General features: G+C 28.3%; 2 protein-coding genes across 7 annotated transcripts in view; one reads left to right on the top strand and one right to left on the bottom strand.

Moving 5' to 3' along the window:
- LOC145246012 (catenin alpha-like) overlaps positions 1–24,700 on the top strand; it is a 719,405-nt gene that overhangs the window by 502,789 nt on the left and 191,916 nt on the right. For 3 of the 6 annotated variants that reach the window (XM_080107821.1, XM_080107824.1, XM_080107825.1), the window contains 2 exons: positions 13,096–13,227; positions 18,524–18,670. In XM_080107821.1, coding sequence (XP_079963947.1) covers positions 13,096–13,227; positions 18,524–18,670 — 279 coding nt within the window. The remainder of the gene's footprint in view (positions 1–13,095; positions 13,228–18,523; positions 18,671–24,700) is intronic. The other 3 variants (XM_080107823.1, XM_080107826.1, XM_080107822.1) reach the window with 2 other exon arrangements.
- Positions 23,044–24,032, bottom strand: LOC145246014 (uncharacterized). The gene has a single exon (XM_080107827.1). The coding sequence runs from the start codon at positions 23,983–23,985 to the stop codon at positions 23,539–23,541; it is 447 nt and encodes a 148-aa protein (XP_079963953.1). The 5' UTR covers positions 23,986–24,032; the 3' UTR covers positions 23,044–23,538.

Genomic DNA, 24,700 nt, shown 5'->3' with positions numbered 1-24,700 from the left:
CGATTAATGCCATTCTTTATAGAGTAATAATGCAAAAAAACAACGAAAGAAATATTGGAACGATTAATGCCATTTTTTATAGTGTAATAATGCATAAAACCAACAAAAGAAAAATTGAAACAATTAATGCCATTTTTTATAGTGTAATAATGCAAAAAAACAACAAAAGAAAAATTGAAACGATTAATGCCATTCTTTATAGAGTAATAATGCAAAAAAACAACGAAAGAAAAATTGAAACGATTAATGCCATTTTTTATAGTGTAATAATGCAAAAAACCCAACAAAAGAAAAATTGAAACAATTAACGCCATTCTTTATAGCGTAATAATGCAAAAAACCAGCAAAAGAAATATTGAAACGATTAATGCCATTTTTTATAGTGTAATAATGCAATAAACCAACAAAAGAAAAATTGAAACGATTAATTTCATTCTTTATAGAGTAATAATGCAAAAAAACAACAAAAGAAATATTGGAACGATTAATGCCATTTTTTATAGTGTAATAATGCAAAAAAACAAACAAAGAAAAATTGGAACGATTAATGCCATTTTTTATAGTGTAATAATGCAAAAAAACAAAGAAAGAAAAATTGAAACGATTAATGCCATTTTTTATAGTGTAATAATGCAAAAAACCAACAAAAGAAAAATTGAAACGATTAATGCCATTTTTTATAGTGTAATAATGCAAAAAACCAAAGAAAGAAAAATTGAAACGATTAATGCCATTTTTTATAGTGTAATAATGCAAAAAACCAACAAAAGAAAATTGAAACGATTAATGCCATTTTTTATAGTGTAATAATTTGAAAAAACCAACAAAAGAAAAATTGAAACGATTAATGCCATTCTTTATAGAGTAATAATGCAAAAAAACAACGAAAGAAAAATGGAAACGATGAATGCCATTCTTTATAGAGTAATAATGCAAAAAAACAAAGAAAGAAAAATTGAAACGATTAATGCCATTTTTTATAGTGTAATAATGCAAAAAAACAACGAAAGAAAAATTGAAACGATTAATGCCATTTTTTATAGAGTAATAATGCAAAAAAAACAACGAAAGAAAAATTGAAACAATCAATGCCATTTTTTATAGTGTAATAATGCAAAAAACCAACAAAAGAAAAATTGAAACGATTAATGCCATTCTTTATAGAGTAATAATGCAAAAAAACAACGAAAGAAAAATTGAAACGATTAATGCCATTCTTTATAGTGTAATAATGCAAAAAAACAACGAAAGAAAAATTGAAACGATTAATGCCATTTTTTATAGAGTAATAATGCAAAAAAACAACGAAAGAAAAATTGAAACAATCAATGCCATTTTTTATAGTGTAATAATGCAAAAACCAACAAAAGGAAAATTGAAACGATTAATGCCATTCTTTATAGTGTAATAATGCAAAAAAACAACGAAAGAAATATTGGAACGATTAATGCCATTTTTTATAGTGTAATAATGCAAAAAAACAAAGAAAGAAAAATTGAAACGATTAATGCCATTTTTTATAGTGTAATAATGCAAAAAAACAAAGAAAGAAAAATTGAAACGATTAATGCCATTTTTTATAGTGTAATAATGCAAAAATCCAACAAAAGAAAAATTGAAACGATTAATGCTATTTTTTATCGTGTAATAATGCAAAAAACCAACAAAAGAAAAATTGAAACGATTAATGCCATTCTTTATAGTGTAATAATGCAAAAAACCAACAAAAGAAAAATTGAAACGATTAATGCCATTCTTTATAGAGTAATAATGCAAAAAAACAACGAAAGAAATATTGGAACGATTAATGCCATTTTTTATAGTGTAATAATGCATAAAACCAACAAAAGAAAAATTGAAACGATTAATGCCATTTTTTATAGTTTAATAATGCAAAAAACCAACAAAAGAAAAATTGAAACAATTAATGCCATTTTTTATAGTGTAATAATGCAAAAAAACAACAAAAGAAAAATTGAAACGATTAATGCCATTCTTTATAGAGTAATAATGCAAAAAAACAACGAAAGAAAAATTGAAACGATTAATGCCATTTTTTATAGTGTAATAATGCAAAAACCCAACAAAAGAAAAATTGAAACAATTAACGCCATTCTTTATAGCGTAATAATGCAAAAAACCAGCAAAAGAAATATTGAAACGATTAATGCCATTTTTTATAGTGTAATAATGCAATAAACCAACAAAAGAAAAATTGAAACGATTAATTTCATTCTTTATAGAGTAATAATGCAAAAAAACAACAAAAGAAATATTGGAACGATTAATGCCATTTTTTATAGTGTAATAATGCAAAAAAACAAACAAAGAAAAATTGGAACGATTAATGCCATTTTTTATAGTGTAATAATGCAAAAAAACAAAGAAAGAAAAATTGAAACGATTAATGCCATTTTTTATAGTGTAATAATGCAAAAAACCAACAAAAGAAAAATTGAAACGATTAATGCCATTTTTTATAGTGTAATAATGCAAAAAACCAAAGAAAGAAAAATTGAAACGATTAATGCCATTTTTTATAGTGTAATAATGCAAAAAACCAACAAAAGAAAATTGAAACGATTAATGCCATTTTTTATAGTGTAATAATTTGAAAAAACCAACAAAAGAAAAATTGAAACGATTAATGCCATTCTTTATAGAGTAATAATGCAAAAAAACAACGAAAGAAAAATGGAAACGATGAATGCCATTCTTTATAGAGTAATAATGCAAAAAAACAAAGAAAGAAAAATTGAAACGATTAATGCCATTTTTTATAGTGTAATAATGCAAAAAAACAACGAAAGAAAAATTGAAACGATTAATGCCATTTTTTATAGAGTAATAATGCAAAAAAAACAACGAAAGAAAAATTGAAACAATCAATGCCATTTTTTATAGTGTAATAATGCAAAAAACCAACAAAAGAAAAATTGAAACGATTAATGCCATTCTTTATAGAGTAATAATGCAAAAAAACAACGAAAGAAAAATTGAAACGATTAATGCCATTCTTTATAGTGTAATAATGCAAAAAAACAACGAAAGAAAAATTGAAACGATTAATGCCATTTTTTATAGAGTAATAATGCAAAAAAACAACGAAAGAAAAATTGAAACAATCAATGCCATTTTTTATAGTGTAATAATGCAAAAACCAACAAAAGAAAAATTGAAACGATTAATGCCATTCTTTATAGTGTAATAATGCAAAAAAACAACGAAAGAAATATTGGAACGATTAATGCCATTTTTTATAGTGTAATAATGCAAAAAAACAAAGAAAGAAAAATTGAAACGATTAATGCCATTTTTTATAGTGTAATAATGCAAAAAAACAAAGAAAGAAAAATTGAAACGATTAATGCCATTTTTTATAGTGTAATAATGCAAAAATCCAACAAAAGAAAAATTAATACGATTAATGCTATTTTTTATCGTGTAATAATGCAAAAAACCAACAAAAGAAAAATTGAAACGATTAATGCCATTCTTTATAGTGTAATAATGCAAAAAACCAACAAAAGAAAAATTGAAACGATTAATGCCATTCTTTATAGAGTAATAATGCAAAAAAACAACGAAAGAAATATTGGAACGATTAATGCCATTTTTTATAGTGTAATAATGCATAAAACCAACAAAAGAAAAATTGAAACGATTAATGCCATTTTTTATAGTTTAATAATGCAAAAAACCAACAAAAGAAAAATTGAAACAATTAATGCCATTTTTTATAGTGTAATAATGCAAAAAAACAACAAAAGAAAAATTGAAACGATTAATGCCATTCTTTATAGAGTAATAATGCAAAAAAACAACGAAAGAAAAATTGAAACGATTAATGCCATTTTTTATAGTGTAATAATGCAAAAACCCAACAAAAGAAAAATTGAAACAATTAACGCCATTCTTTATAGCGTAATAATGCAAAAAACCAGCAAAAGAAATATTGAAACGATTAATGCCATTTTTTATAGTGTAATAATGCAATAAACCAACAAAAGAAAAATTGAAACGATTAATTTCATTCTTTATAGAGTAATAATGCAAAAAAACAACAAAAGAAATATTGGAACGATTAATGCCATTTTTTATAGTGTAATAATGCAAAAAAACAAACAAAGAAAAATTGGAACGATTAATGCCATTTTTTATAGTGTAATAATGCAAAAAAACAAAGAAAGAAAAATTGAAACGATTAATGCCATTTTTTATAGTGTAATAATGCAAAAAACCAACAAAAGAAAAATTGAAACGATTAATGCCATTTTTTATAGTGTAATAATGCAAAAAACCAAAGAAAGAAAAATTGAAACGATTAATGCCATTTTTTATAGTGTAATAATGCAAAAAACCAACAAAAGAAAATTGAAACGATTAATGCCATTTTTTATAGTGTAATAATTTGAAAAAACCAACAAAAGAAAAATTGAAACGATTAATGCCATTCTTTATAGAGTAATAATGCAAAAAAACAAGGAAAGAAAAATGGAAACGATGAATGCCATTCTTTATAGAGTAATAATGCAAAAAAACAAAGAAAGAAAAATTGAAACGATTAATGCCATTTTTTATAGTGTAATAATGCAAAAAAACAACGAAAGAAAAATTGAAACGATTAATGCCATTTTTTATAGAGTAATAATGCAAAAAAAACAACGAAAGAAAAATTAAAACAATCAATGCCATTTTTTATAGTGTAATAATGCAAAAAACCAACAAAAGAAAAATTGAAACGATTAATGCCATTCTTTATAGAGTAATAATGCAAAAAAACAACGAAAGAAAAATTGAAACGATTAATGCCATTCTTTATAGTGTAATAATGCAAAAAAACAACGAAAGAAAAATTGAAACGATTAATGCCATTTTTTATAGAGTAATAATGCAAAAAAACAACGAAAGAAAAATTGAAACAATCAATGCCATTTTTTATAGTGTAATAATGCAAAAAACCAACAAAAGAAAAATTGAAACGATTAATGCCATTCTTTATAGAGTAATAATGCAAAAAAACAACGAAAGAAAAATTGAAACGATTAATGCCATTTTTTATAGTGTAATAATGCAAAAAAACAACGAAAGAAAAATTGAAACGATTAATGCCATTTTTTATAGAGTAATAATGCAAAAAAACAACGAAAGAAAAATTGAAACAATCAATGCCATTTTTTATAGTGTAATAATGCAAAAAACCAACAAAAGAAAAATTGAAACGATTAATGCCATTCTTTATAGTGTAATAATGCAAAAAAACAACGAAAGAAATATTGGAACGATTAATGCCATTTTTTATAGTGTAATAATGCAAAAAAACAAAGAAAGAAAAATTGAAACGATTAATGCCATTTTTTATAGTGTAATAATGCAAAAAAACAAAGAAAGAAAAATTGAAACGATTAATGCCATTTTTTATAGTGTAATAATGCAAAAATCCAACGAAAGAAAAATTGAAACGATTAATGCTATTTTTTATCGTGTAATAATGCAAAAAACCAACAAAAGAAAAATTGAAACGATTAATGCCATTCTTTATAGTGTAATAATGCAAAAAACCAACAAAAGAAAAATTGAAACGATTAATGCCATTCTTTATAGAGTAATAATGCAAAAAAACAACGAAAGAAATATTGGAACGATTAATGCCATTTTTTATAGTGTAATAATGCATAAAACCAACAAAAGAAAAATTGAAACGATTAATGCCATTTTTTATAGTTTAATAATGCAAAAAACCAACAAAAGAAAAATTGAAACAATTAATGCCATTTTTTATAGTGTAATAATGCAAAAAAACAACAAAAGAAAAATTGAAACGATTAATGCCATTCTTTATAGAGTAATAATGCAAAAAAACAACGAAAGAAAAATTGAAACGATTAATGCCATTTTTTATAGTGTAATAATGCAAAAACCCAACAAAAGAAAAATTGAAACAATTAACGCCATTCTTTATAGAGTAATAATGCAAAAAAACAACGAAAGAAAAATTGAAACGATTAATGCCATTTTTTATAGTGTAATAATGCAAAAAAACAACGAAAGAAAAATTGAAACGATTAATGCCATTTTTTATAGAGTAATAATGCAAAAAAACAACGAAAGAAAAATTGAAACAATCAATGCCATTTTTTATAGTGTAATAATGCAAAAAACCAACAAAAGAAAAATTGAAACGATTAATGCCATTCTTTATAGAGTAATAATGCAAAAAAACAACGAAAGAAAAATTGAAACGATTAATGCCATTTTTTATAGTGTAATAATGCAAAAAAACAACGAAAGAAAAATTGAAACGATTAATGCCATTTTTTATAGAGTAATAATGCAAAAAAACAACGAAAGAAAAATTGAAACAATCAATGCCATTTTTTATAGTGTAATAATGCAAAAAACCAACAAAAGAAAAATTGAAACGATTAATGCCATTCTTTATAGTGTAATAATGCAAAAAAACAACGAAAGAAATATTGGAACGATTAATGCCATTTTTTATAGTGTAATAATGCAAAAAAACAAAGAAAGAAAAATTGAAACGATTAATGCCATTTTTTATAGTGTAATAATGCAAAAAAACAAAGAAAGAAAAATTGAAACGATTAATGCCATTTTTTATAGTGTAATAATGCAAAAATCCAACAAAAGAAAAATTGAAACGATTAATGCTATTTTTTATCGTGTAATAATGCAAAAAACCAACAAAAGAAAAATTGAAACGATTAATGCCATTCTTTATAGTTTAATAATGCAAAAAACCAACAAAAGAAAAATTGAAACGATTAATGCCATTCTTTATAGAGTAATAATGCAAAAAAACAACGAAAGAAATATTGGAACGATTAATGCCATTTTTTATAGTGTAATAATGCATAAAACCAACAAAAGAAAAATTGAAACGATTAATGCCATTTTTTATAGTTTAATAATGCAAAAAACCAACAAAAGAAAAATTGAAACAATTAATGCCATTTTTTATAGTGTAATAATGCAAAAAAACAACAAAAGAAAAATTGAAACGATTAATGCCATTCTTTATAGAGTAATAATGCAAAAAAACAACGAAAGAAAAATTGAAACGATTAATGCCATTTTTTATAGTGTAATAATGCAAAAAACCCAACAAAAGAAAAATTGAAACAATTAACGCCATTCTTTATAGCGTAATAATGCAAAAAACCAGCAAAAGAAATATTGAAACGATTAATGCCATTTTTTATAGTGTAATAATGCAATAAACCAACAAAAGAAAAATTGAAACGATTAATTTCATTCTTTATAGAGTAATAATGCAAAAAAACAACAAAAGAAATATTGGAACGATTAATGCCATTTTTTATAGTGTAATAATGCAAAAAAACAAACAAAGAAAAATTGGAACGATTAATGCCATTTTTTATAGTGTAATAATGCAAAAAAACAAAGAAAGAAAAATTGAAACGATTAATGCCATTTTTTATAGTGTAATAATGCAAAAAACCAACAAAAGAAAAATTGAAACGATTAATGCCATTTTTTATAGTGTAATAATGCAAAAAACCAAAGAAAGAAAAATTGAAACGATTAATGCCATTTTTTATAGTGTAATAATGCAAAAAAACAACAAAAGAAAATTGAAACGATTAATGCCATTTTTTATAGTGTAATAATTTGAAAAAAACCAACAAAAGAAAAATTGAAACGATTAATGCCATTCTTTATAGAGTAATAATGCAAAAAAACAACGAAAGAAAAATGGAAACGATGAATGCCATTCTTTATAGAGTAATAATGCAAAAAAACAAAGAAAGAAAAATTGAAACGATTAATGCCATTTTTTATAGTGTAATAATGCAAAAAAACAACGAAAGAAAAATTGAAACGATTAATGCCATTTTTTATAGAGTAATAATGCAAAAAAAACAACGAAAGAAAAATTGAAACAATCAATGCCATTTTTTATAGTGTAATAATGCAAAAAACCAACAAAAGAAAAATTGAAACGATTAATGCCATTCTTTATAGAGTAATAATGCAAAAAAACAACGAAAGAAAAATTGAAACGATTAATGCCATTCTTTATAGTGTAATAATGCAAAAAAACAACGAAAGAAAAATTGAAACGATTAATGCCATTTTTTATAGAGTAATAATGCAAAAAAACAACGAAAGAAAAATTGAAACAATCAATGCCATTTTTTATAGTGTAATAATGCAAAAAACCAACAAAAGAAAAATTGAAACGATTAATGCCATTCTTTATAGAGTAATAATGCAAAAAAACAACGAAAGAAAAATTGAAACGATTAATGCCATTTTTTATAGTGTAATAATGCAAAAAACAACGAAAGAAAAATTGAAACGATTAATGCCATTTTTTATAGAGTAATAATGCAAAAAAACAACGAAAGAAAAATTGAAACAATCAATGCCATTTTTTATAGTGTAATAATGCAAAAAACCAACAAAAGAAAAATTGAAACGATTAATGCCATTCTTTATAGTGTAATAATGCAAAAAAACAACGAAAGAAATATTGGAACGATTAATGCCATTTTTTATAGTGTAATAATGCAAAAAAACAAAGAAAGAAAAATTGAAACGATTAATGCCATTTTTTATAGTGTAATAATGCAAAAAAACAAAGAAAGAAAAATTGAAACGATTAATGCCATTTTTTATAGTGTAATAATGCAAAAATCCAACAAAAGAAAAATTGAAACGATTAATGCTATTTTTTATCGTGTAATAATGCAAAAAACCAACAAAAGAAAAATTGAAACGATTAATGCCATTCTTTATAGTGTAATAATGCAAAAAACCAACAAAAGAAAAATTGAAACGATTAATGCCATTCTTTATAGAGTAATAATGCAAAAAAACAACGAAAGAAATATTGGAACGATTAATGCCATTTTTTATAGTGTAATAATGCATAAAACCAACAAAAGAAAAATTGAAACGATTAATGCCATTTTTTATAGTTTAATAATGCAAAAAACCAACAAAAGAAAAATTGAAACAATTAATGCCATTTTTTATAGTGTAATAATGCAAAAAAACAACAAAAGAAAAATTGAAACGATTAATGCCATTCTTTATAGAGTAATAATGCAAAAAAACAACGAAAGAAAAATTGAAACGATTAATGCCATTTTTTATAGTGTAATAATGCAAAAACCCAACAAAAGAAAAATTGAAACAATTAACGCCATTCTTTATAGCGTAATAATGCAAAAAACCAGCAAAAGAAATATTGAAACGATTAATGCCATTTTTTATAGTGTAATAATGCAATAAACCAACAAAAGAAAAATTGAAACGATTAATTTCATTCTTTATAGAGTAATAATGCAAAAAAACAACAAAAGAAATATTGGAACGATTAATGCCATTTTTTATAGTGTAATAATGCAAAAAAACAAACAAAGAAAAATTGGAACGATTAATGCCATTTTTTATAGTGTAATAATGCAAAAAAACAAAGAAAGAAAAATTGAAACGATTAATGCCATTTTTTATAGTGTAATAATGCAAAAAACCAACAAAAGAAAAATTGAAACGATTAATGCCATTTTTTATAGTGTAATAATGCAAAAAACCAAAGAAAGAAAAATTGAAACGATTAATGCCATTTTTTATAGTGTAATAATGCAAAAAACCAACAAAAGAAAATTGAAACGATTAATGCCATTTTTTATAGTGTAATAATGCAAAAAACCAACAAAAGAAAAATTGAAACGATTAATGCCATTCTTTATAGAGTAATAATGCAAAAAAACAACGAAAGAAAAATGGAAACGATGAATGTCATTCTTTATAGAGTAATAATGCAAAAAAACAAAGAAAGAAAAATTGAAACGATTAATGCCATTTTTTATAGTGTAATAATGCAAAAAAACAACGAAAGAAAAATTGAAACGATTAATGCCATTTTTTATAGAGTAATAATGCAAAAAAACAACGAAAGAAAAATTGAAACAATCAATGCCATTTTTTATAGTGTAATAATGCAAAAAACCAACAAAAGAAAAATTGAAACGATTAATGCCATTCTTTATAGAGTAATAATGCAAAAAAACAACGAAAGAAAAATTGAAACGATTAATGCCATTCTTTATAGAGTAATAATGCAAAAAAACAACGAAAGAAAAATTGAAACGATTAATGCCATTTTTTATAGTGTAATAATGCAAAAAAACAACGAAAGAAAAATTGAAACGATTAATGCCATTTTTTATAGAGTAATAATGCAAAAAAACAACGAAAGAAAAATTGAAACAATCAATGCCATTTTTTATAGTGTAATAATGCAAAAAACCAACAAAAGAAAAATTGAAACGATTAATGCCATTCTTTATAGAGTAATAATGCAAAAAAACAACGAAAGAAATATTGGAACGATTAATGCCATTTTTTATAGTGTAATAATGCAAAAAAACAAAGAAAGAAAAATTGAAACGATTAATGCCATTTTTTATAGTGTAATAATGCAAAAAAACAAAGAAAGAAAAATTGAAACGATTAATGCCATTTTTTATAGTGTAATAATGCAAAAATCCAACAAAAGAAAAATTGAAACGATTAATGCTATTTTTTATCGTGTAATAATGCAAAAAACCAACAAAAGAAAAATTGAAACGATTAATGCCATTCTTTATAGAGTAATAATGCAAAAAAACAACGAAAGAAAAATTGAAACGATTAATGCCATTTTTTATAGTGTAATAATGCAAAAAACCCAACAAAAGAAAAATTGAAACAATTAACGCCATTCTTTATAGCGTAATAATGCAAAAAACCAGCAAAAGAAATATTGAAACGATTAATGCCATTTTTTATAGTGTAATAATGCAATAAACCAACAAAAGAAAAATTGAAACGATTAATTTCATTCTTTATAGAGTAATAATGCAAAAAGCAACAAAAGAAAAATTGAAACGATTAATGCCATTTTTTATAGTGTAATAATGCAAAAAACCAAAGAAAGAAAAATTGAAACGATTAATGCCATTTTTTATAGTGTAATAATGCAAAAAACCAAAGAAAGAAAAATTGAAACGATTAATGCCATTCTTTATAGAGTAATAATGCAAAAAAACAACAAAAGAAAAATTAAAACGATTAATGCCATTTTTTATAGTGTAATAATGCAAAAAAACAAAGAAAGAAAAATTGAAATGATTAATACCAATTTTTATAGTGTAATAATGCAAAAAACCAACAAAAGAAAAATTGAAACGAATAATGCCATTCTTTATAGAGTAAAAAAACAACGAAAAAAAAATTGAAACGATTAATGCCATTCTTTATAGAGTAATAATGCAAAAAAACAACGAAAGAAAAATTGAAACGATTAATGCCATGTTTTATAGTGTAATAATGCAAAAAAACAAAGAAAAATTGAAACGATTAATGCCATTTTTTATAGTGTAATAATGCAAAAAAACAACAAAAGAAAAATTGAAACGATTAATGCCATTATTACACTATTGTAATTATGCAAAAAAACAACGAAAGAAAAATTGAAATGATTAATGCAATTTTTTATAGTGTAATAATGCAAAAAACCAAAGAAAGAAAAACTGAAACGATTAATGCCATTTTTTATAGTGTATTAATGCAAAAAAACAACGAAAGAAAAATTGTAACGATTAATGCCATTTTTCTTATTGTAATAATGCAAAAAGCCAAAGAAAGAAAAATTGCACTCCACTTCAACTTCATAGACTTGGCTTTTGATGAAGTGTGGCAAAAAGCCATATTGAAAATGCTAATAGATATTGAAGTTGATAACAAAATTATAAATATACTTGAAAATATATACCTAGACACAAAATATTCAATATTTAGTAACAGTGACATCACATATTTGTTTGAATTAACTATCAAGGCATTCATTGCTGTCTTTGGTAAGTTTAAGCTGTTGCTTTCTGAGTTTTTTTTGTGAGAAATAGCTGTTAATATTGAACCCAGTCGCAAATAATATCTCAATATGAGATGATGAACATAGTTTGAACATATTTCTTCATTACTAGACTCCAACTATGGATAGAAATATCAATATTTTCTTCGAGAAATATCACAAGGATGACTACCAAAAAGATTGGCTGAACAGATAAGGTGACTCATTCAAATAGTAGAATTTTATTTTCAAGCACGTGGTGAAGGTCACATAAATCTAGAAACAGTCATGTTGACGCTCATTGTTAGCTTCTGAAAGTGTAGCAGTTTAGATGAGGGACCGATTTTGTTTAATTGTATGCTTACATAATAATGTGTAAGATTGAGTTGTGGTTTGGCTTCACACACATACACTCGAGCCTGAACTATTAACTGAAAGACATATCTTGGTGCTTTTTAGACAATTCAGATCAGATTTTGTTTTGATCACCATTTGATTAATGATGTCATAATGAATCGTCTTCCAACAGACCCTATACTTGTTAACAGACCTGGAGTTTTTGTCAGCCTTTTAAGTAAAGTAAGTTTATCTTTTCATACATTTTGTTTTACTTCAAGAATGAAACTAAAAAAGCCTTGGGCAACATCGGGTATGGACACAGGATAAAAATCACTTTGTTATGTGCTTATCTATAAGACAAGCACATAACAAAGTGATCCCCACTCAGTGTTTGCTATTCATTTTCTGTCTTCTTCTATGTTCACCATTTCACTATGGGTGGTCAGCTAGAATGGAACTCCCAGCATTCATTTATTGACAAATACTGAAACAATTTTCATGTTCCAGATTTTCCTTGAATAAAATTGATACCTATTAAGTAGTGGAGATGTTGGTTTTATTTATAGAAAATGGTGACCCCCTTTGTTTTTTTATTCAATATTCAATTTTAATCAGTTGTGACCAGACACAACCACCTCTACCAAGTTATTTTCTTCATTCTAACTTTCTTCCTAATCAACTAACCACACATATGCTTTCCATAAAAATTGTTATTTTTTTTTTTTTTTGTAAATCATGTAAAAAGAAACACAATGACCAAGAGTCAGTTCTATATTCCTTAGATATCATTAAATAACAGAATCCATTTATCCTTCATTTGCTGAAAGATCACACAGGACATGTTATTTAATCAATGTTTTTACTTTTAGGTGAATCGAGATTTCCTAATTCATCGTATAATTACAGCTGTATCATTACTTAATGATGTCATAATGAATCGTCTTCCAACAGACCCTATACTTGTTAACAGACCTGGAGTTTTTGTCAGCCTTTTAAGTAAAGTAAGTTTATCTATTCATACATTTTGTTTTACTTCAAGAATGAAACTAAAAAAGCCTTGGGCAACATCGAGTATGGACACAGGATAAAAATCACTTTGTTATGTGCTTATCTATAAGACAAGCACATAACAAAGTGATCCCCACTCAGTGTTTGCTATTCATTTTCTGTCTTCTTTTTATGCATGTTTATAATAAGTGATGGGATGATAGCAATATTTTTCCTGATTTCAATGCAATTTACAATTACTGATACTCTTTAAAAATCTTAATTCTGATAGACATTCTTTTTAAATTTCTAAATGTAGAGTTGTTTTGTCTTTAAATTTTTGGATTATCATAAAAAATTGTGTAATGTGTGCATTTTCACATAAGTAATACACTTAAGTGTGTATCTATATTACACGAGTAGATCTTTTAAACAATATTTTTCTCATAATCGATAGAAGATAGCAAGGCAACTAAAGAGAAAGCCGGTTTCATCATTAGTTTGACAAAATATTATTTGAAATTTTTTGAAATAAAATTGAATTTGTTGACATTTTTTGTGTGCAAATTTTTTTATAGAGTTTTTTTATTTTTTAACAAATGTTATGTTAAACTTACATAGCAAATTGACAGCTTCATCACATCTAAATGGGTATTTTTTCAATTTTCTGTTATAATTTTATGATGTCCAAAAATTGTTTGAATTTTAACAATCGATTCCAAATCCAGCAATTATGAAATGATAAATTGCAATTGAATCAAAATAATGATTTTTTTTAAATAGGCATCACCACTTATCAAGGCCCAGAGGCCACTCATGGATAAGGGTTAAAGAGTGTACAGTAGTCAATTGAAAGTGAAACTGTAAATACAATTCTAATCTTATGCTATAAATAAAGAAATGCCTGTAAAAATACATGTCATTTGTTGAAAAACTGGTGAAAGTGTCCATAACAGAAAAGTATTTTAGCATCATTCTCTATAGAAATATTATGGTTTTAGAAGATGAAATACACCATAGATGCTTAAAGACCTAACATTTTCTACTGTAGATACTGAATTTACACAAATCAGATCCAAAATATGCAAAATTCTATTAAAATTTACCAAATATGTGTCTAGCATAAATGCCACCCAGAGTGAATGCATAAAAGTTTTAACACTTCAAAAACAGGAGAATACTGGTATGCAAATAATGATATTATTTAGAAACTAGCAGAACCTGTTAACTAGCATTGCCGGGTGGTAGCCCCCCCCCTCTTCCCCAGCAAAAAAGTAAACTTCGGTTGTTGTTGGTAGCCACTACCATCCCTGAACAAATGCAGACACTGGCGACTGTAGCTGGAATGAAATAATCTGGCTTTTACTGGCCTCACAGTGATGGTTTTGGGTTGAAAACATGCAAGTACTTTGTGAATGTAAAAAAAAAAAGAAGCAAAATTAAGGTAATGCGTAAGTCAGTATGAATAAATAAAAGTACAAAAAAATGGTCATTCGAATAATGATGGAAAGTATAAACAGAAGATTTAGAGATTAGGAATTCTCACTGTATATGGAATGTTTAGAGTGATCAAAATCAGTCGTAGCAGTCCTAGCTGTTTTCGTTTGTTGTTCAAGTCTTCCTCTTTTTTTCAACTCTTCCACCAATAGTATTAAAGTAAATTCCAGTTTTATGTTGTCTTTTTTTTAATGTTTAAAACAAAACAGTTATGACTTTTTTCACTTCACTTTGAATATTGTCATGTTAAGAATGTCTATTACATCCCAAACTCACCATGTTAAGAACAGCTTCCCCATCGGAAAAGAGTTTGAAATAGAATAGAATTGGAAAAGAATTTGTAAAGAATGATATTCAGGGTAAACAACCCTCTTTTCTGTGGAGGGAGGGGAGTTATTCCCCCTAAATTTAACTGTGATAATTGTTGTTAGCATAGGCAGGGGGGGGGGCAATGTCGGTAGGAAAGAAGTAGATTTGTTTATCGCGTGTGCATACAAACCTGGCAGCCAGTAAATTATAGTGCATGATACATGTCTTTTATATCTCTATAAATTCTTGCTTCTGCAAAATTTAGTTGAGATTTTCGTAATCAGCATTGTGGAAAATATATAAAAGGCGTCATTCTAAAGAAAATTGTGGAGTTGGCCCTAATGTACAAATTTATCCCTTTACCATAAAAAAAAGTTAATGTGTGCACAATTTCGAGAATCAGTCCGTAAAAGAAATGAAAATCAAATACTCTACGGAATTCGGTTCCCTAATTAATGAAATTCATGTTCAAACTGTCGGGTAGGTAATTGGGTGTATTTTTATATCTTTGTATTATAAGGGTGATGCAAAAGAGTAAACATAATAAATTAGTTATCTGCAAAGATATACAATAAAAAACAAAAAGTCAATGGATGTAAAAAGTTTACATATTTTTATAACCTTTTATTATAAGGGTGTTGCAAAAAAGTAAACATAAAATCTAGTTAACTATAAAAATAATTTAACAGTTTTAAAATGTGGATATTTCACATATATATATATATATATATATATATATATATATATATATATAGAGAGAGAGAGAGAGAGAGAGAGAGAGAGAGAGAGAGAGAGTATATACAGCAAGAGAATCCAGTAGCTGTGATAGCCGAAACATTTATTTTTAATTGGTGACAATCGTTAATGAAAGCATGTAAACACGGAAGGTGTGCATTGTATTTACGAACACACGGTGGAGCGAACATAAAAATGGAAGTGTAAGTTTACTGTAAATGTGAATATGTGTACATGTTTTTTTTTGTTTTTTTTTTTCTCTGTAAAAATTTCGTGAAATGTTTATAAACAGCAAATATTTGTCTTTGTTGCAATAGTTATAAGAACAGATGTGTTTTTGTCTCAGGACTACCGGTATGAGGACTATAAATATACAGGTAAAAATATGAACTACTTCCTCTAAAGAGGTTGGCGATTATGATGTTTCTCCTAGGATGCAATGTAGGATTTTATTATAACGACTAAATGTGTCTAAAACAACGTTCTAAAGTTACATAAGACGGTGGATAGATATGTTTTCATGTGGCATCTGTTGTTGCAAACCTATGGTAATTTGGTCCAGAAGGGAATTTCTGCAATCCAAATATTATATACAGAATTTCTGCAATCCAAATATTATATACAGAATTTCTGCAATCCAAATATTATATACAGAATTTCTGCAATCAAAATATTATATACAGAATGAAACTCATTGTTAACATGAAGGTGGCAGGGAAGGAGAGTTTCTCCCTATCAAAGAATTTTCATGTTTTTATTCTAATTATAAAGATTTTGCTTGTAATTATTACTGTCAATGTAAGAAATATGTGATATTTTGTTTGACTCTAAAAAGAAAAACAAGATATAGATGATAGTTCAACTTTAATGAAATATGTGATGCTATGTTTGCAATTTTTAGATTAGAAGTTATGTAGTAGAAATTAAAATAGTTAACAAAATAAGATGAGACACACACACACACACACACACACACACACACACACACACACACACACACACACACATATATATATATATATTGATGTAAAATTTTTACTAGCTTTCGCTATAGTCTGAGATGGGAATACGTGTCTGTCAAAAGAATTAAATGTAACCATTGTATACAGAAGAGTTTCAATAATAACCAAGATCGTTTTTTTGTTATTGCTCTTTGATTTTATTGCATTCTTTCTTTTTCCCTATTCACTTTTTAAATCATTTGAAATTTCTTCCGCAGTCAATTCATAAACATGGAAACTCAAAATCAAAGGTCTGATGCAAAAGTTTGAATTTTTCATACAGACATTAAAAACCTTTAAATTTGCTAATTCAACTCCCCACAGCAAGCATTTCAAAATGTTTAATTCTTTTCACATATAATTAAAAATGCCCCCCATTTTTACATTTATTTTTTTATAATTTTTATTTTTATTTATGAATGATGATTTTCAGTATTTTTCCCGACAAATTTAATTAATTTTGCAGAACTTTGTAAAGACAATATTCCATTCTAAAATAGGTTTATTAAATTTGTTACAAATAAATAAGAGAAATACATTTTAAAAAAAGTTTTGAATTTAGAGTTTTCCTTTTAGACTTTTAGACAACTAAGTATTAGGTGTGAAGATGTTCTCTTCGTTATTTTCTTGAAACTGACATTGTTACTTGATAATTGAGGTTATATATCTGCAGTAAAATTACTATTTTAAACTATTGTACTTAGTATGAAATAGTACAGGGAGAGTTAGTGTGTAGTGAAACCAAGATTACTACTTCTCGATTACATTTCTCTTTCTCTCTACTTTTCCCTTTCCCTTCCTTCTTTTCTCTCTATGTGACCAGAGGTTGTAACCAATCAGGACGGAGAACAGTTCTGGTGGGAAAAAAGGAGATACAAAAAGTTTTGGAAGCAAAAAGATGGAGAGAAGAATTGTTCAAGCGTCAGGGCACAAATGAGAATCCCAAACTTTCTATGACCCGATACCACTTTTACGCTGAAATGTATATAAAACCGTTTCGTTTTGAAATGCCTTTTTTCTTGATTATTATTCCCAGGTCGGTTTCTAGACCGTTCCAACACTTCCGTCTTCTTATTAATTTCGATGACTGTCCAAAGGGGGGACCCGCCGAAATGGTGACCTACCCAATAAGAGTTACATTATGGTAACCGCCATAAGTGTAGTATAATCTAAAATAGAATAAGGGAAACTGTTTACTGCATTGTATGTACAAAAACTATTATATTCATTTTAATATATATATTTTTTAAAGGCGAGAGAGACAGTGTAATATGTTCTGTTATGATATCCTCTCAGAGAATACCTGCTTTAAAATTCTATTTTTGAAGGAGGGGATGATGTAGTGTAGTATCTGTTCTGTTGTCAGAATTCTATTATGTTCTTTTTGAGGGAGGAGAGAAGTTTAGTATCTGTTTTGTTGCAACAAGACACTAAGTTATTACTTGTTTTGTTGAGGGGGGTGTTAATATAGTATCTCTTCTATTGACATGAGATCATTCTTTCAAGGATTATCTCCTTCTTCTCTGGGGTTAAGAGTGTTCATTTATCATGCTCCATATAATTGTTCATATTTATAACTCTTTTTACATTTTAAAATTAGTTTTTTGAAATTAAATGAAATTAAAAATAGATTGATATTAAAAACTTTGTAAAGACAATATTTATTATTAAAAACCTCTGGAGATGGTTTAGTTGAATGAAATTGTAGTTGTTTGCAGTCATGTTCATTTATACATGATTAATAAATTTGTATTTTTTCTTTTTCAAGATAATTAATGGTCTCTCTGAAAGAAATCGTGTTGTGTTGTGTGACGACTTTGAAAGTTGGTTATATTCATCTATTCAGCATGCGATGTGTGTGTCTCATTTCATTCCGAAAGAGAGAAAAGAACTTGTTGTTAATGTCTGCCTCAAGGTAAACAAATCTTATCCAATTTATATGCCATTTCTGTTTGCTTATTTACTTGTGACAATTAGACAATTAGCTTTTATCCCCTTATAATTAAATGATCGAGGTTTTATTATTCATCCTATCATTGTACATCATTGTGTAGGATTCATTCTATCAATAGTCAAATAAAATTTTATTGGTTGGATTTCTATTTTTCTGATTAACTTTATGCACTTTTAGTTGGGAACTTTAGTTAGCTTCTTGATAATGTACTTAAAATTGAAGAACAGGCTTATCCCTGGAACCCATTGAGTTAGTTTAGCACCTAGTGAAATTGCAGATAACAATATTATTGTCTACAAAGAATGTGATATGAACAATGATGGGTAAAATTGTATTTGATTTCTATTACAAGAAAGATATGCTAGTTCCCCATGCCACCTAGAAAATAAATATGGAAATGTTGTCTTAAAGGGAAGTAACTCATGCTTTTATGTCACATGCCTGATATTTTACGAGTTCTATCTCTTGCATACATTTCAGATAGTAAATACAGTGGAACCTCTAGATATAAAATTAATTGACTCTGGCTTGGCTTTTGTATCTTTAAATTTTTGTATCCTGAAAGGTGTTTTACATGTAAATCGTCTAATCCATCCCAAATCCTATGAAAACACTTAAGTTTTATAAAGGTCAAACTAGAATGAAATAAAAGCCAAATAGTATTTAACTTAACTCTTAATACTTGTTATTTATTTGTTACTTTTTGATATCCAAGTATAAAATTCTATTTGATTTCCAAGTATAAAATTCTATTTAATAAAAAGCGACTGAGATATGTGACATAATTTTTTAATAGTTATTTTAATCATTACACATATGGTCATGACCTTAATCAAATCTATGAGCATGTGTGGAAGAAAAGGGATTCAAGGTAAAATTAATTATTTACTTTCTTACAACTAATATGTGATTTTTAAGAAATAATAACTCCCCCACTCCATACAAAAATTTCAGAGGGGGTACAATAAAAATTAACGCAATAAATTTTTCTTCAATTGATATTCTTCAAATCTGGTAAAAAATAGGTGCCTAAAAAAATAGTCTGTCACTTTCATATCCCTAAAATTTTTTGTATGCAGAAACAAAAAAAAATTTCATAAGCAGAGTCTTTCATATCCACCTGTATGAATGCGAGTCACAGTGCTGTTTAATATTCTTCAACTTCTCATTATCTTTCTTTCAGTTATAAATATTGTTGATCTATAAGATTTTTATTCAAATATATTTTTATATATTCAACTATCACTTCAACTATTGACACAGTCATATCACAAAAACTAATACTATAATATATATCAATCAAAAGATTAAAATTGCATTAATATACATGCTATAAAAACTAATTGCTGTTTACACCATTGAAAAGCTTTCCTCTGGTTTAGGATACAAGCTGATTTCACATCCTTGGTTCCCCTTCAAAAAAGAAAACTTAAGCATGTCATTAAAAACTTGTTGGAGAATGTAATTAGCTAATGTAAAATATGAATGCATTAAAATACTTTTTTTTTACAAATCCTATAATGTAAAAATTATTTTTATTTTAGTAATAAATGTCTTGGAATATAATGTCACATTTTGGTAAGACACTGCTTTTTCATTTGGTGTTTTGGTTTACTAATCATATAAACTAAAATTAATAAATTTGCATTAAAATTTTCTAACGATTTTGTTTTGGAAATGTTTTTAAAGTTCTTTAGGACGATTTGATTATTCATTTTATACATCCACTGGCCAGGCCATGATTAGTTCACTTGCTGTGTCGGTAAAGCGTTATTATTTGATTCAGTCAGTGATGCAACAAAGATTCTCACTTCAAATAAACCACAACTCCAGTTTAAAAGCAATTAAAACAGGTTTGTTTTTAGGTACTCATTCCCTCATAACAGACTTGCAGCTGAAAAATTTTATCCAACCAAATCATAAGTCCAACATGCAATCTGTTGCAGAAAGCCACCAAAAACTGCATTTCAGACATCTTACTCTTACCAACTGCACAGAGCACCAGTTGTAATTACCTTCCCCTTATACCAATTTAAAAAGCATTTCTTGCAAGGCATGAAAATGGTTAAACAAAATTTGTTTTTTATAAAGGTACAAGATTTAATTTGAAATTTATCAATTTTTAAAATTCACTTTTATTTACAAAGAAAAATATGAAAATTTAATTTAAATTGAATCTGAAAATTATCTTGGATTTATTTTATGTTATGTACATTTTGTTGCATTTGTAAAAAAATAAATTTACCTATCATTTAGCCATTAATGATATATAATTTTCAGCCAACATTTTTTAAAAAGTGCAACAAAATGTACATAAAATAAATCCAAGGTAATTTTCAGACTCAATTTAAATTAAATTTTTATATTTTACTTTTATAAGTTTATAAAAGTGCATTTTGAAAATTGATAAATTTCAAATTAAATCTTGTACCTTTATTTTTAAGGTTTATAAAAAAATTTGTTTGACCATAATTAATAAAATTTTGCCTTGCAAGAGCTGCTTTTCTAACTTGTCTCATTTTTAAAAAATTATATTTTACTTAATTTTTTAGTTTAAATTTTAAAAAAAATTAGGTAATGGTGAATAAAAGGAGACGGGAAGTTTTAAACACAATGGAAGTTGGCACATGGGGTTCTCAATGTAGCTATGGAATAACAGAATCAATATAATCTTCAATTATATTTTATGTATATTTTTTTTTCACCTCCTTATAATAAAAATATATAAAAATATGAGGGGCGTGCAATAAGTAATGACCCTGACCCACTTCCCATAGCAGTAGAGCAATGAAACTTGGCACAGTTATTAGTCTTTCTTTACATAGGAACCACCCAGAGTTATGCATTTGTCCCATTGTTTGATGCAGCTCTGGAGACCGTTTTTGTAGAACACTCCAGGTTGGTCCTTCAACCACGACGTGACTTCAGAAATCAAGGTTGCATCATTTGGGAAACGCTTTCCTTTCAAAAACAACTTCATGGCTGGGAAGAGGTGAAAGTCAGAGGGTGCAAGGTCAGGAGAGTAGGGAGGATGCGGAAGGATTTCATAACCACACGCCCGTGCTTCTGATCTGGCGACATGCGAGTTGTGGACCTGCAGGAAGAGGGTACATTTGCTGATCTTGCCCCGCCTCTTGATTTTGATAGCTTCCCTTAATTTCCTCAGAAGTGAAGCATAATAGGCTCCTGTAATTGCCAGGAAATCTGTCATCACTACTCAATCCTAGTCCTAGAAGACTGTGAGCATGACCTTGCCAGCGGAGGGCTGCACCGTTACCTTCTTTGGAGGTGGTGAGTCCAAGTGCTTCCACTGCATTGACTGGGCTTTGGTCTCTGGATCATAGTGATGGACCCAGGTTTCATCCTGTGTAATCAGTCTTTTGAAAAACTTTGACTCATCTTCTTGGCACATCTCCACATTCATCCTCGAGCACTCGACGCGTTCTCGCTTCTGGAATGCTGTGAGCAACCTGGGAATCCATCTGGCAGACACCTTATGCATATGCAAATGGTCATGAATGATAGTTTCCACAGACCCTGTACTAATCTTGATATCTTAGGCTATTTGGCGAATAGTAATGTGCTGATCTTCCAAAATGGCAGTCTCAACTTGATGGACAGATGCCTCATCAATGGCAGAAGGGGGGTGGGCGACCAGGTCTGGGAGCTGTTTCCACAGACTTCCGGCCATGTTTGAATTCACAATGCCAACATTTTACAAGGTCATATGATGGGGCATTATCACCATAAGTTTCTTTCATTTCATCAAAAGTCTCCTGTGGGGTACATCCTTTCAAATACAAAAACCGGATCACTGCTCGACATTCAACAGGCTCCATTTCACACCTGACTCAGTTCAAACTTTTTGTTTCTTGAATTCTGGTTCATAGATAAGGCATATAAACTCTTGATATAAATTTTAAAAAAAATTAACCAGTACAGTTTCCATAGGACCGATCAAGAACTAATAGAATCAAACAGAAATATGAAAAAGTTGACTTTGAAAAAATAATTGAATTCATACGAAAATGAGGTAATTCCATACCCTCCGTTTGACGATTGCGTAATGTGGAAAACATCAACATATTCAGTAAGCTGGGCATTTATTTATTTAATATCATAACATATGCTTGCCGATAAAAGAGAAAAAATGCTAAGAGAGAATGATCAACTGCCAATTTTATTTTGCAACAGCACAAACCTTACTTCATAGTAGAAGATAAATTAAAAAAAAATGTTTTCTATGTCTTTGCAAGGAACCTATTCAGAGTGGCCATCACTGTCTAGGTAATCGCTACTTCTTTGTACATCTGTGATGTCAAACTCTGGCTCTGTGGTGTCAGCACCTGGCTATCCATCATTACTTTTTACCTACTGGTCGCGGTATTCTGATTCCTTCTTCCTTTCCCTTGTCCTTGAGAACCTGCTCTCTTTTGTTTTGCTGTTTTCTCTTTCTCGTCCTTTTGAAGTTGCTGCAGACATTCAGCTAACGTCAGGCTCTCTTCATACTGCCTTTTGACGGCTTTTTGTCTGTTGGCATCATTTTTCTTTTCAGACCTAGCTAGCATAGGTGTCAGTTTACTCATGAAGAACTCCTTCATACTTTGCCTCATTGGACTAGGAGTCACTCTAGATGTTTGAAGTTGCACGGATGTGTCGTCTGTTGATGTGGAGGACACAGGTTGTGATGAGGAAGGCACATCTTCACTTGATGTCGAAGGCACAAATTACACAGATGCCCTCGATGTTTGAGAACCAGGCAGCTCATCTGTGCTTGATGTCTGGTTGGATGTGGGCTCCATATACTTTGATTCTAGTGGGGGTGCAGGTTAATCAAAGAGTTCTGCAGAATCATACAATGAGGGTGGTATCTGTATAGGGTCCCATGGCATTACGCCACACCTGTTGAACCCTGCCTTTATGTTGTGCGCTGAAATGCAGTTTGACTGCCATAAGGACTTGAGGAGAATTGGGAAAAGTTCTTTATTAAGAGGCATGCCCAGATTTTGTCGAGCAAACCCAACAAGAATTTTCTTCCAAGCTGTCTTAACTGGTCCATACACTCCTACATCAAGTGGTTGAAGAAAATGCGTGCTGTTGGATGGCAGTTTGAGGATCATTACATCGTGTTTGATGGCCTCTTTTACTGTAGCAAAGTTGAGATGGGAGGCATGTCCATGAAAGATGAGAATCACAGGTTTTTCAGGGGGTAGGAATGGAATGAACATTTTTGAAAACCAATCATGGAAGCAATCAGTATCCATCCAAAACCCCATTTGGATAGCAGTTTCAAGCAAATTGAAAGTTCTTTCTCCTGCTCTCCAGTAAGGGTTGTGGTCCTCCCAGCACCTGTCAAACAAACAGTAAAAAATAGATATAGGATAATCAAAGATTTTCCTGAGAAAAACGAACACAAATGTAAAAATATTTCATGGTATATCTAAGAAAGTCAACTAAGTAAAAAAAGCATGATAAACAAGTTTACTGATAATACTGACTAGTACTAGGTTGAATCTGAGATGTTTTTACACACACACACACGCACACATACACACCCAATTGATGTGCAGATAAAACAAAAAGGATTAGCTCTGCAAGGATGCAAATAACCAATACAATATGAGAAATAATAATTTATTTTGCTAACCCTTTTTTTTGTAGTGTTTTTTCACAGGATCCCTAACAGTTTACCATTTAAGGTTGTAGAGATTAGCAGCCTTCTTGTAACCCATTGTTCTATCACGAACAAGACTGATAGCTTTTTCCATGTCTTCTGAGCTGTACTTGGCAGTCTTCCTTGTGTAGTTTCTCACCATTTTCCTGCTGTAACATAAAAAAAGACAAAGGATAATTTATTTAAGTACGAAAGGTTTATAGAGTTTTATATTTATGCGATTAAAACATCCAAGTATACTATTATGATAGCAATGGGGCAATTCCATAACCAAGGTTATGGAATTGCCCCATTTACAAAATATAAAATATTGGCAA

This window comes from Euprymna scolopes, chromosome 23 (assembly GCF_053919585.1).
Source record: "Euprymna scolopes isolate OS-2025 chromosome 23, ASM5391958v1, whole genome shotgun sequence".
NCBI lineage: Eukaryota > Metazoa > Mollusca > Cephalopoda > Sepiida > Sepiolidae > Euprymna > Euprymna scolopes.
This window is presented reverse-complemented; position numbering and strand designations above follow the sequence as displayed.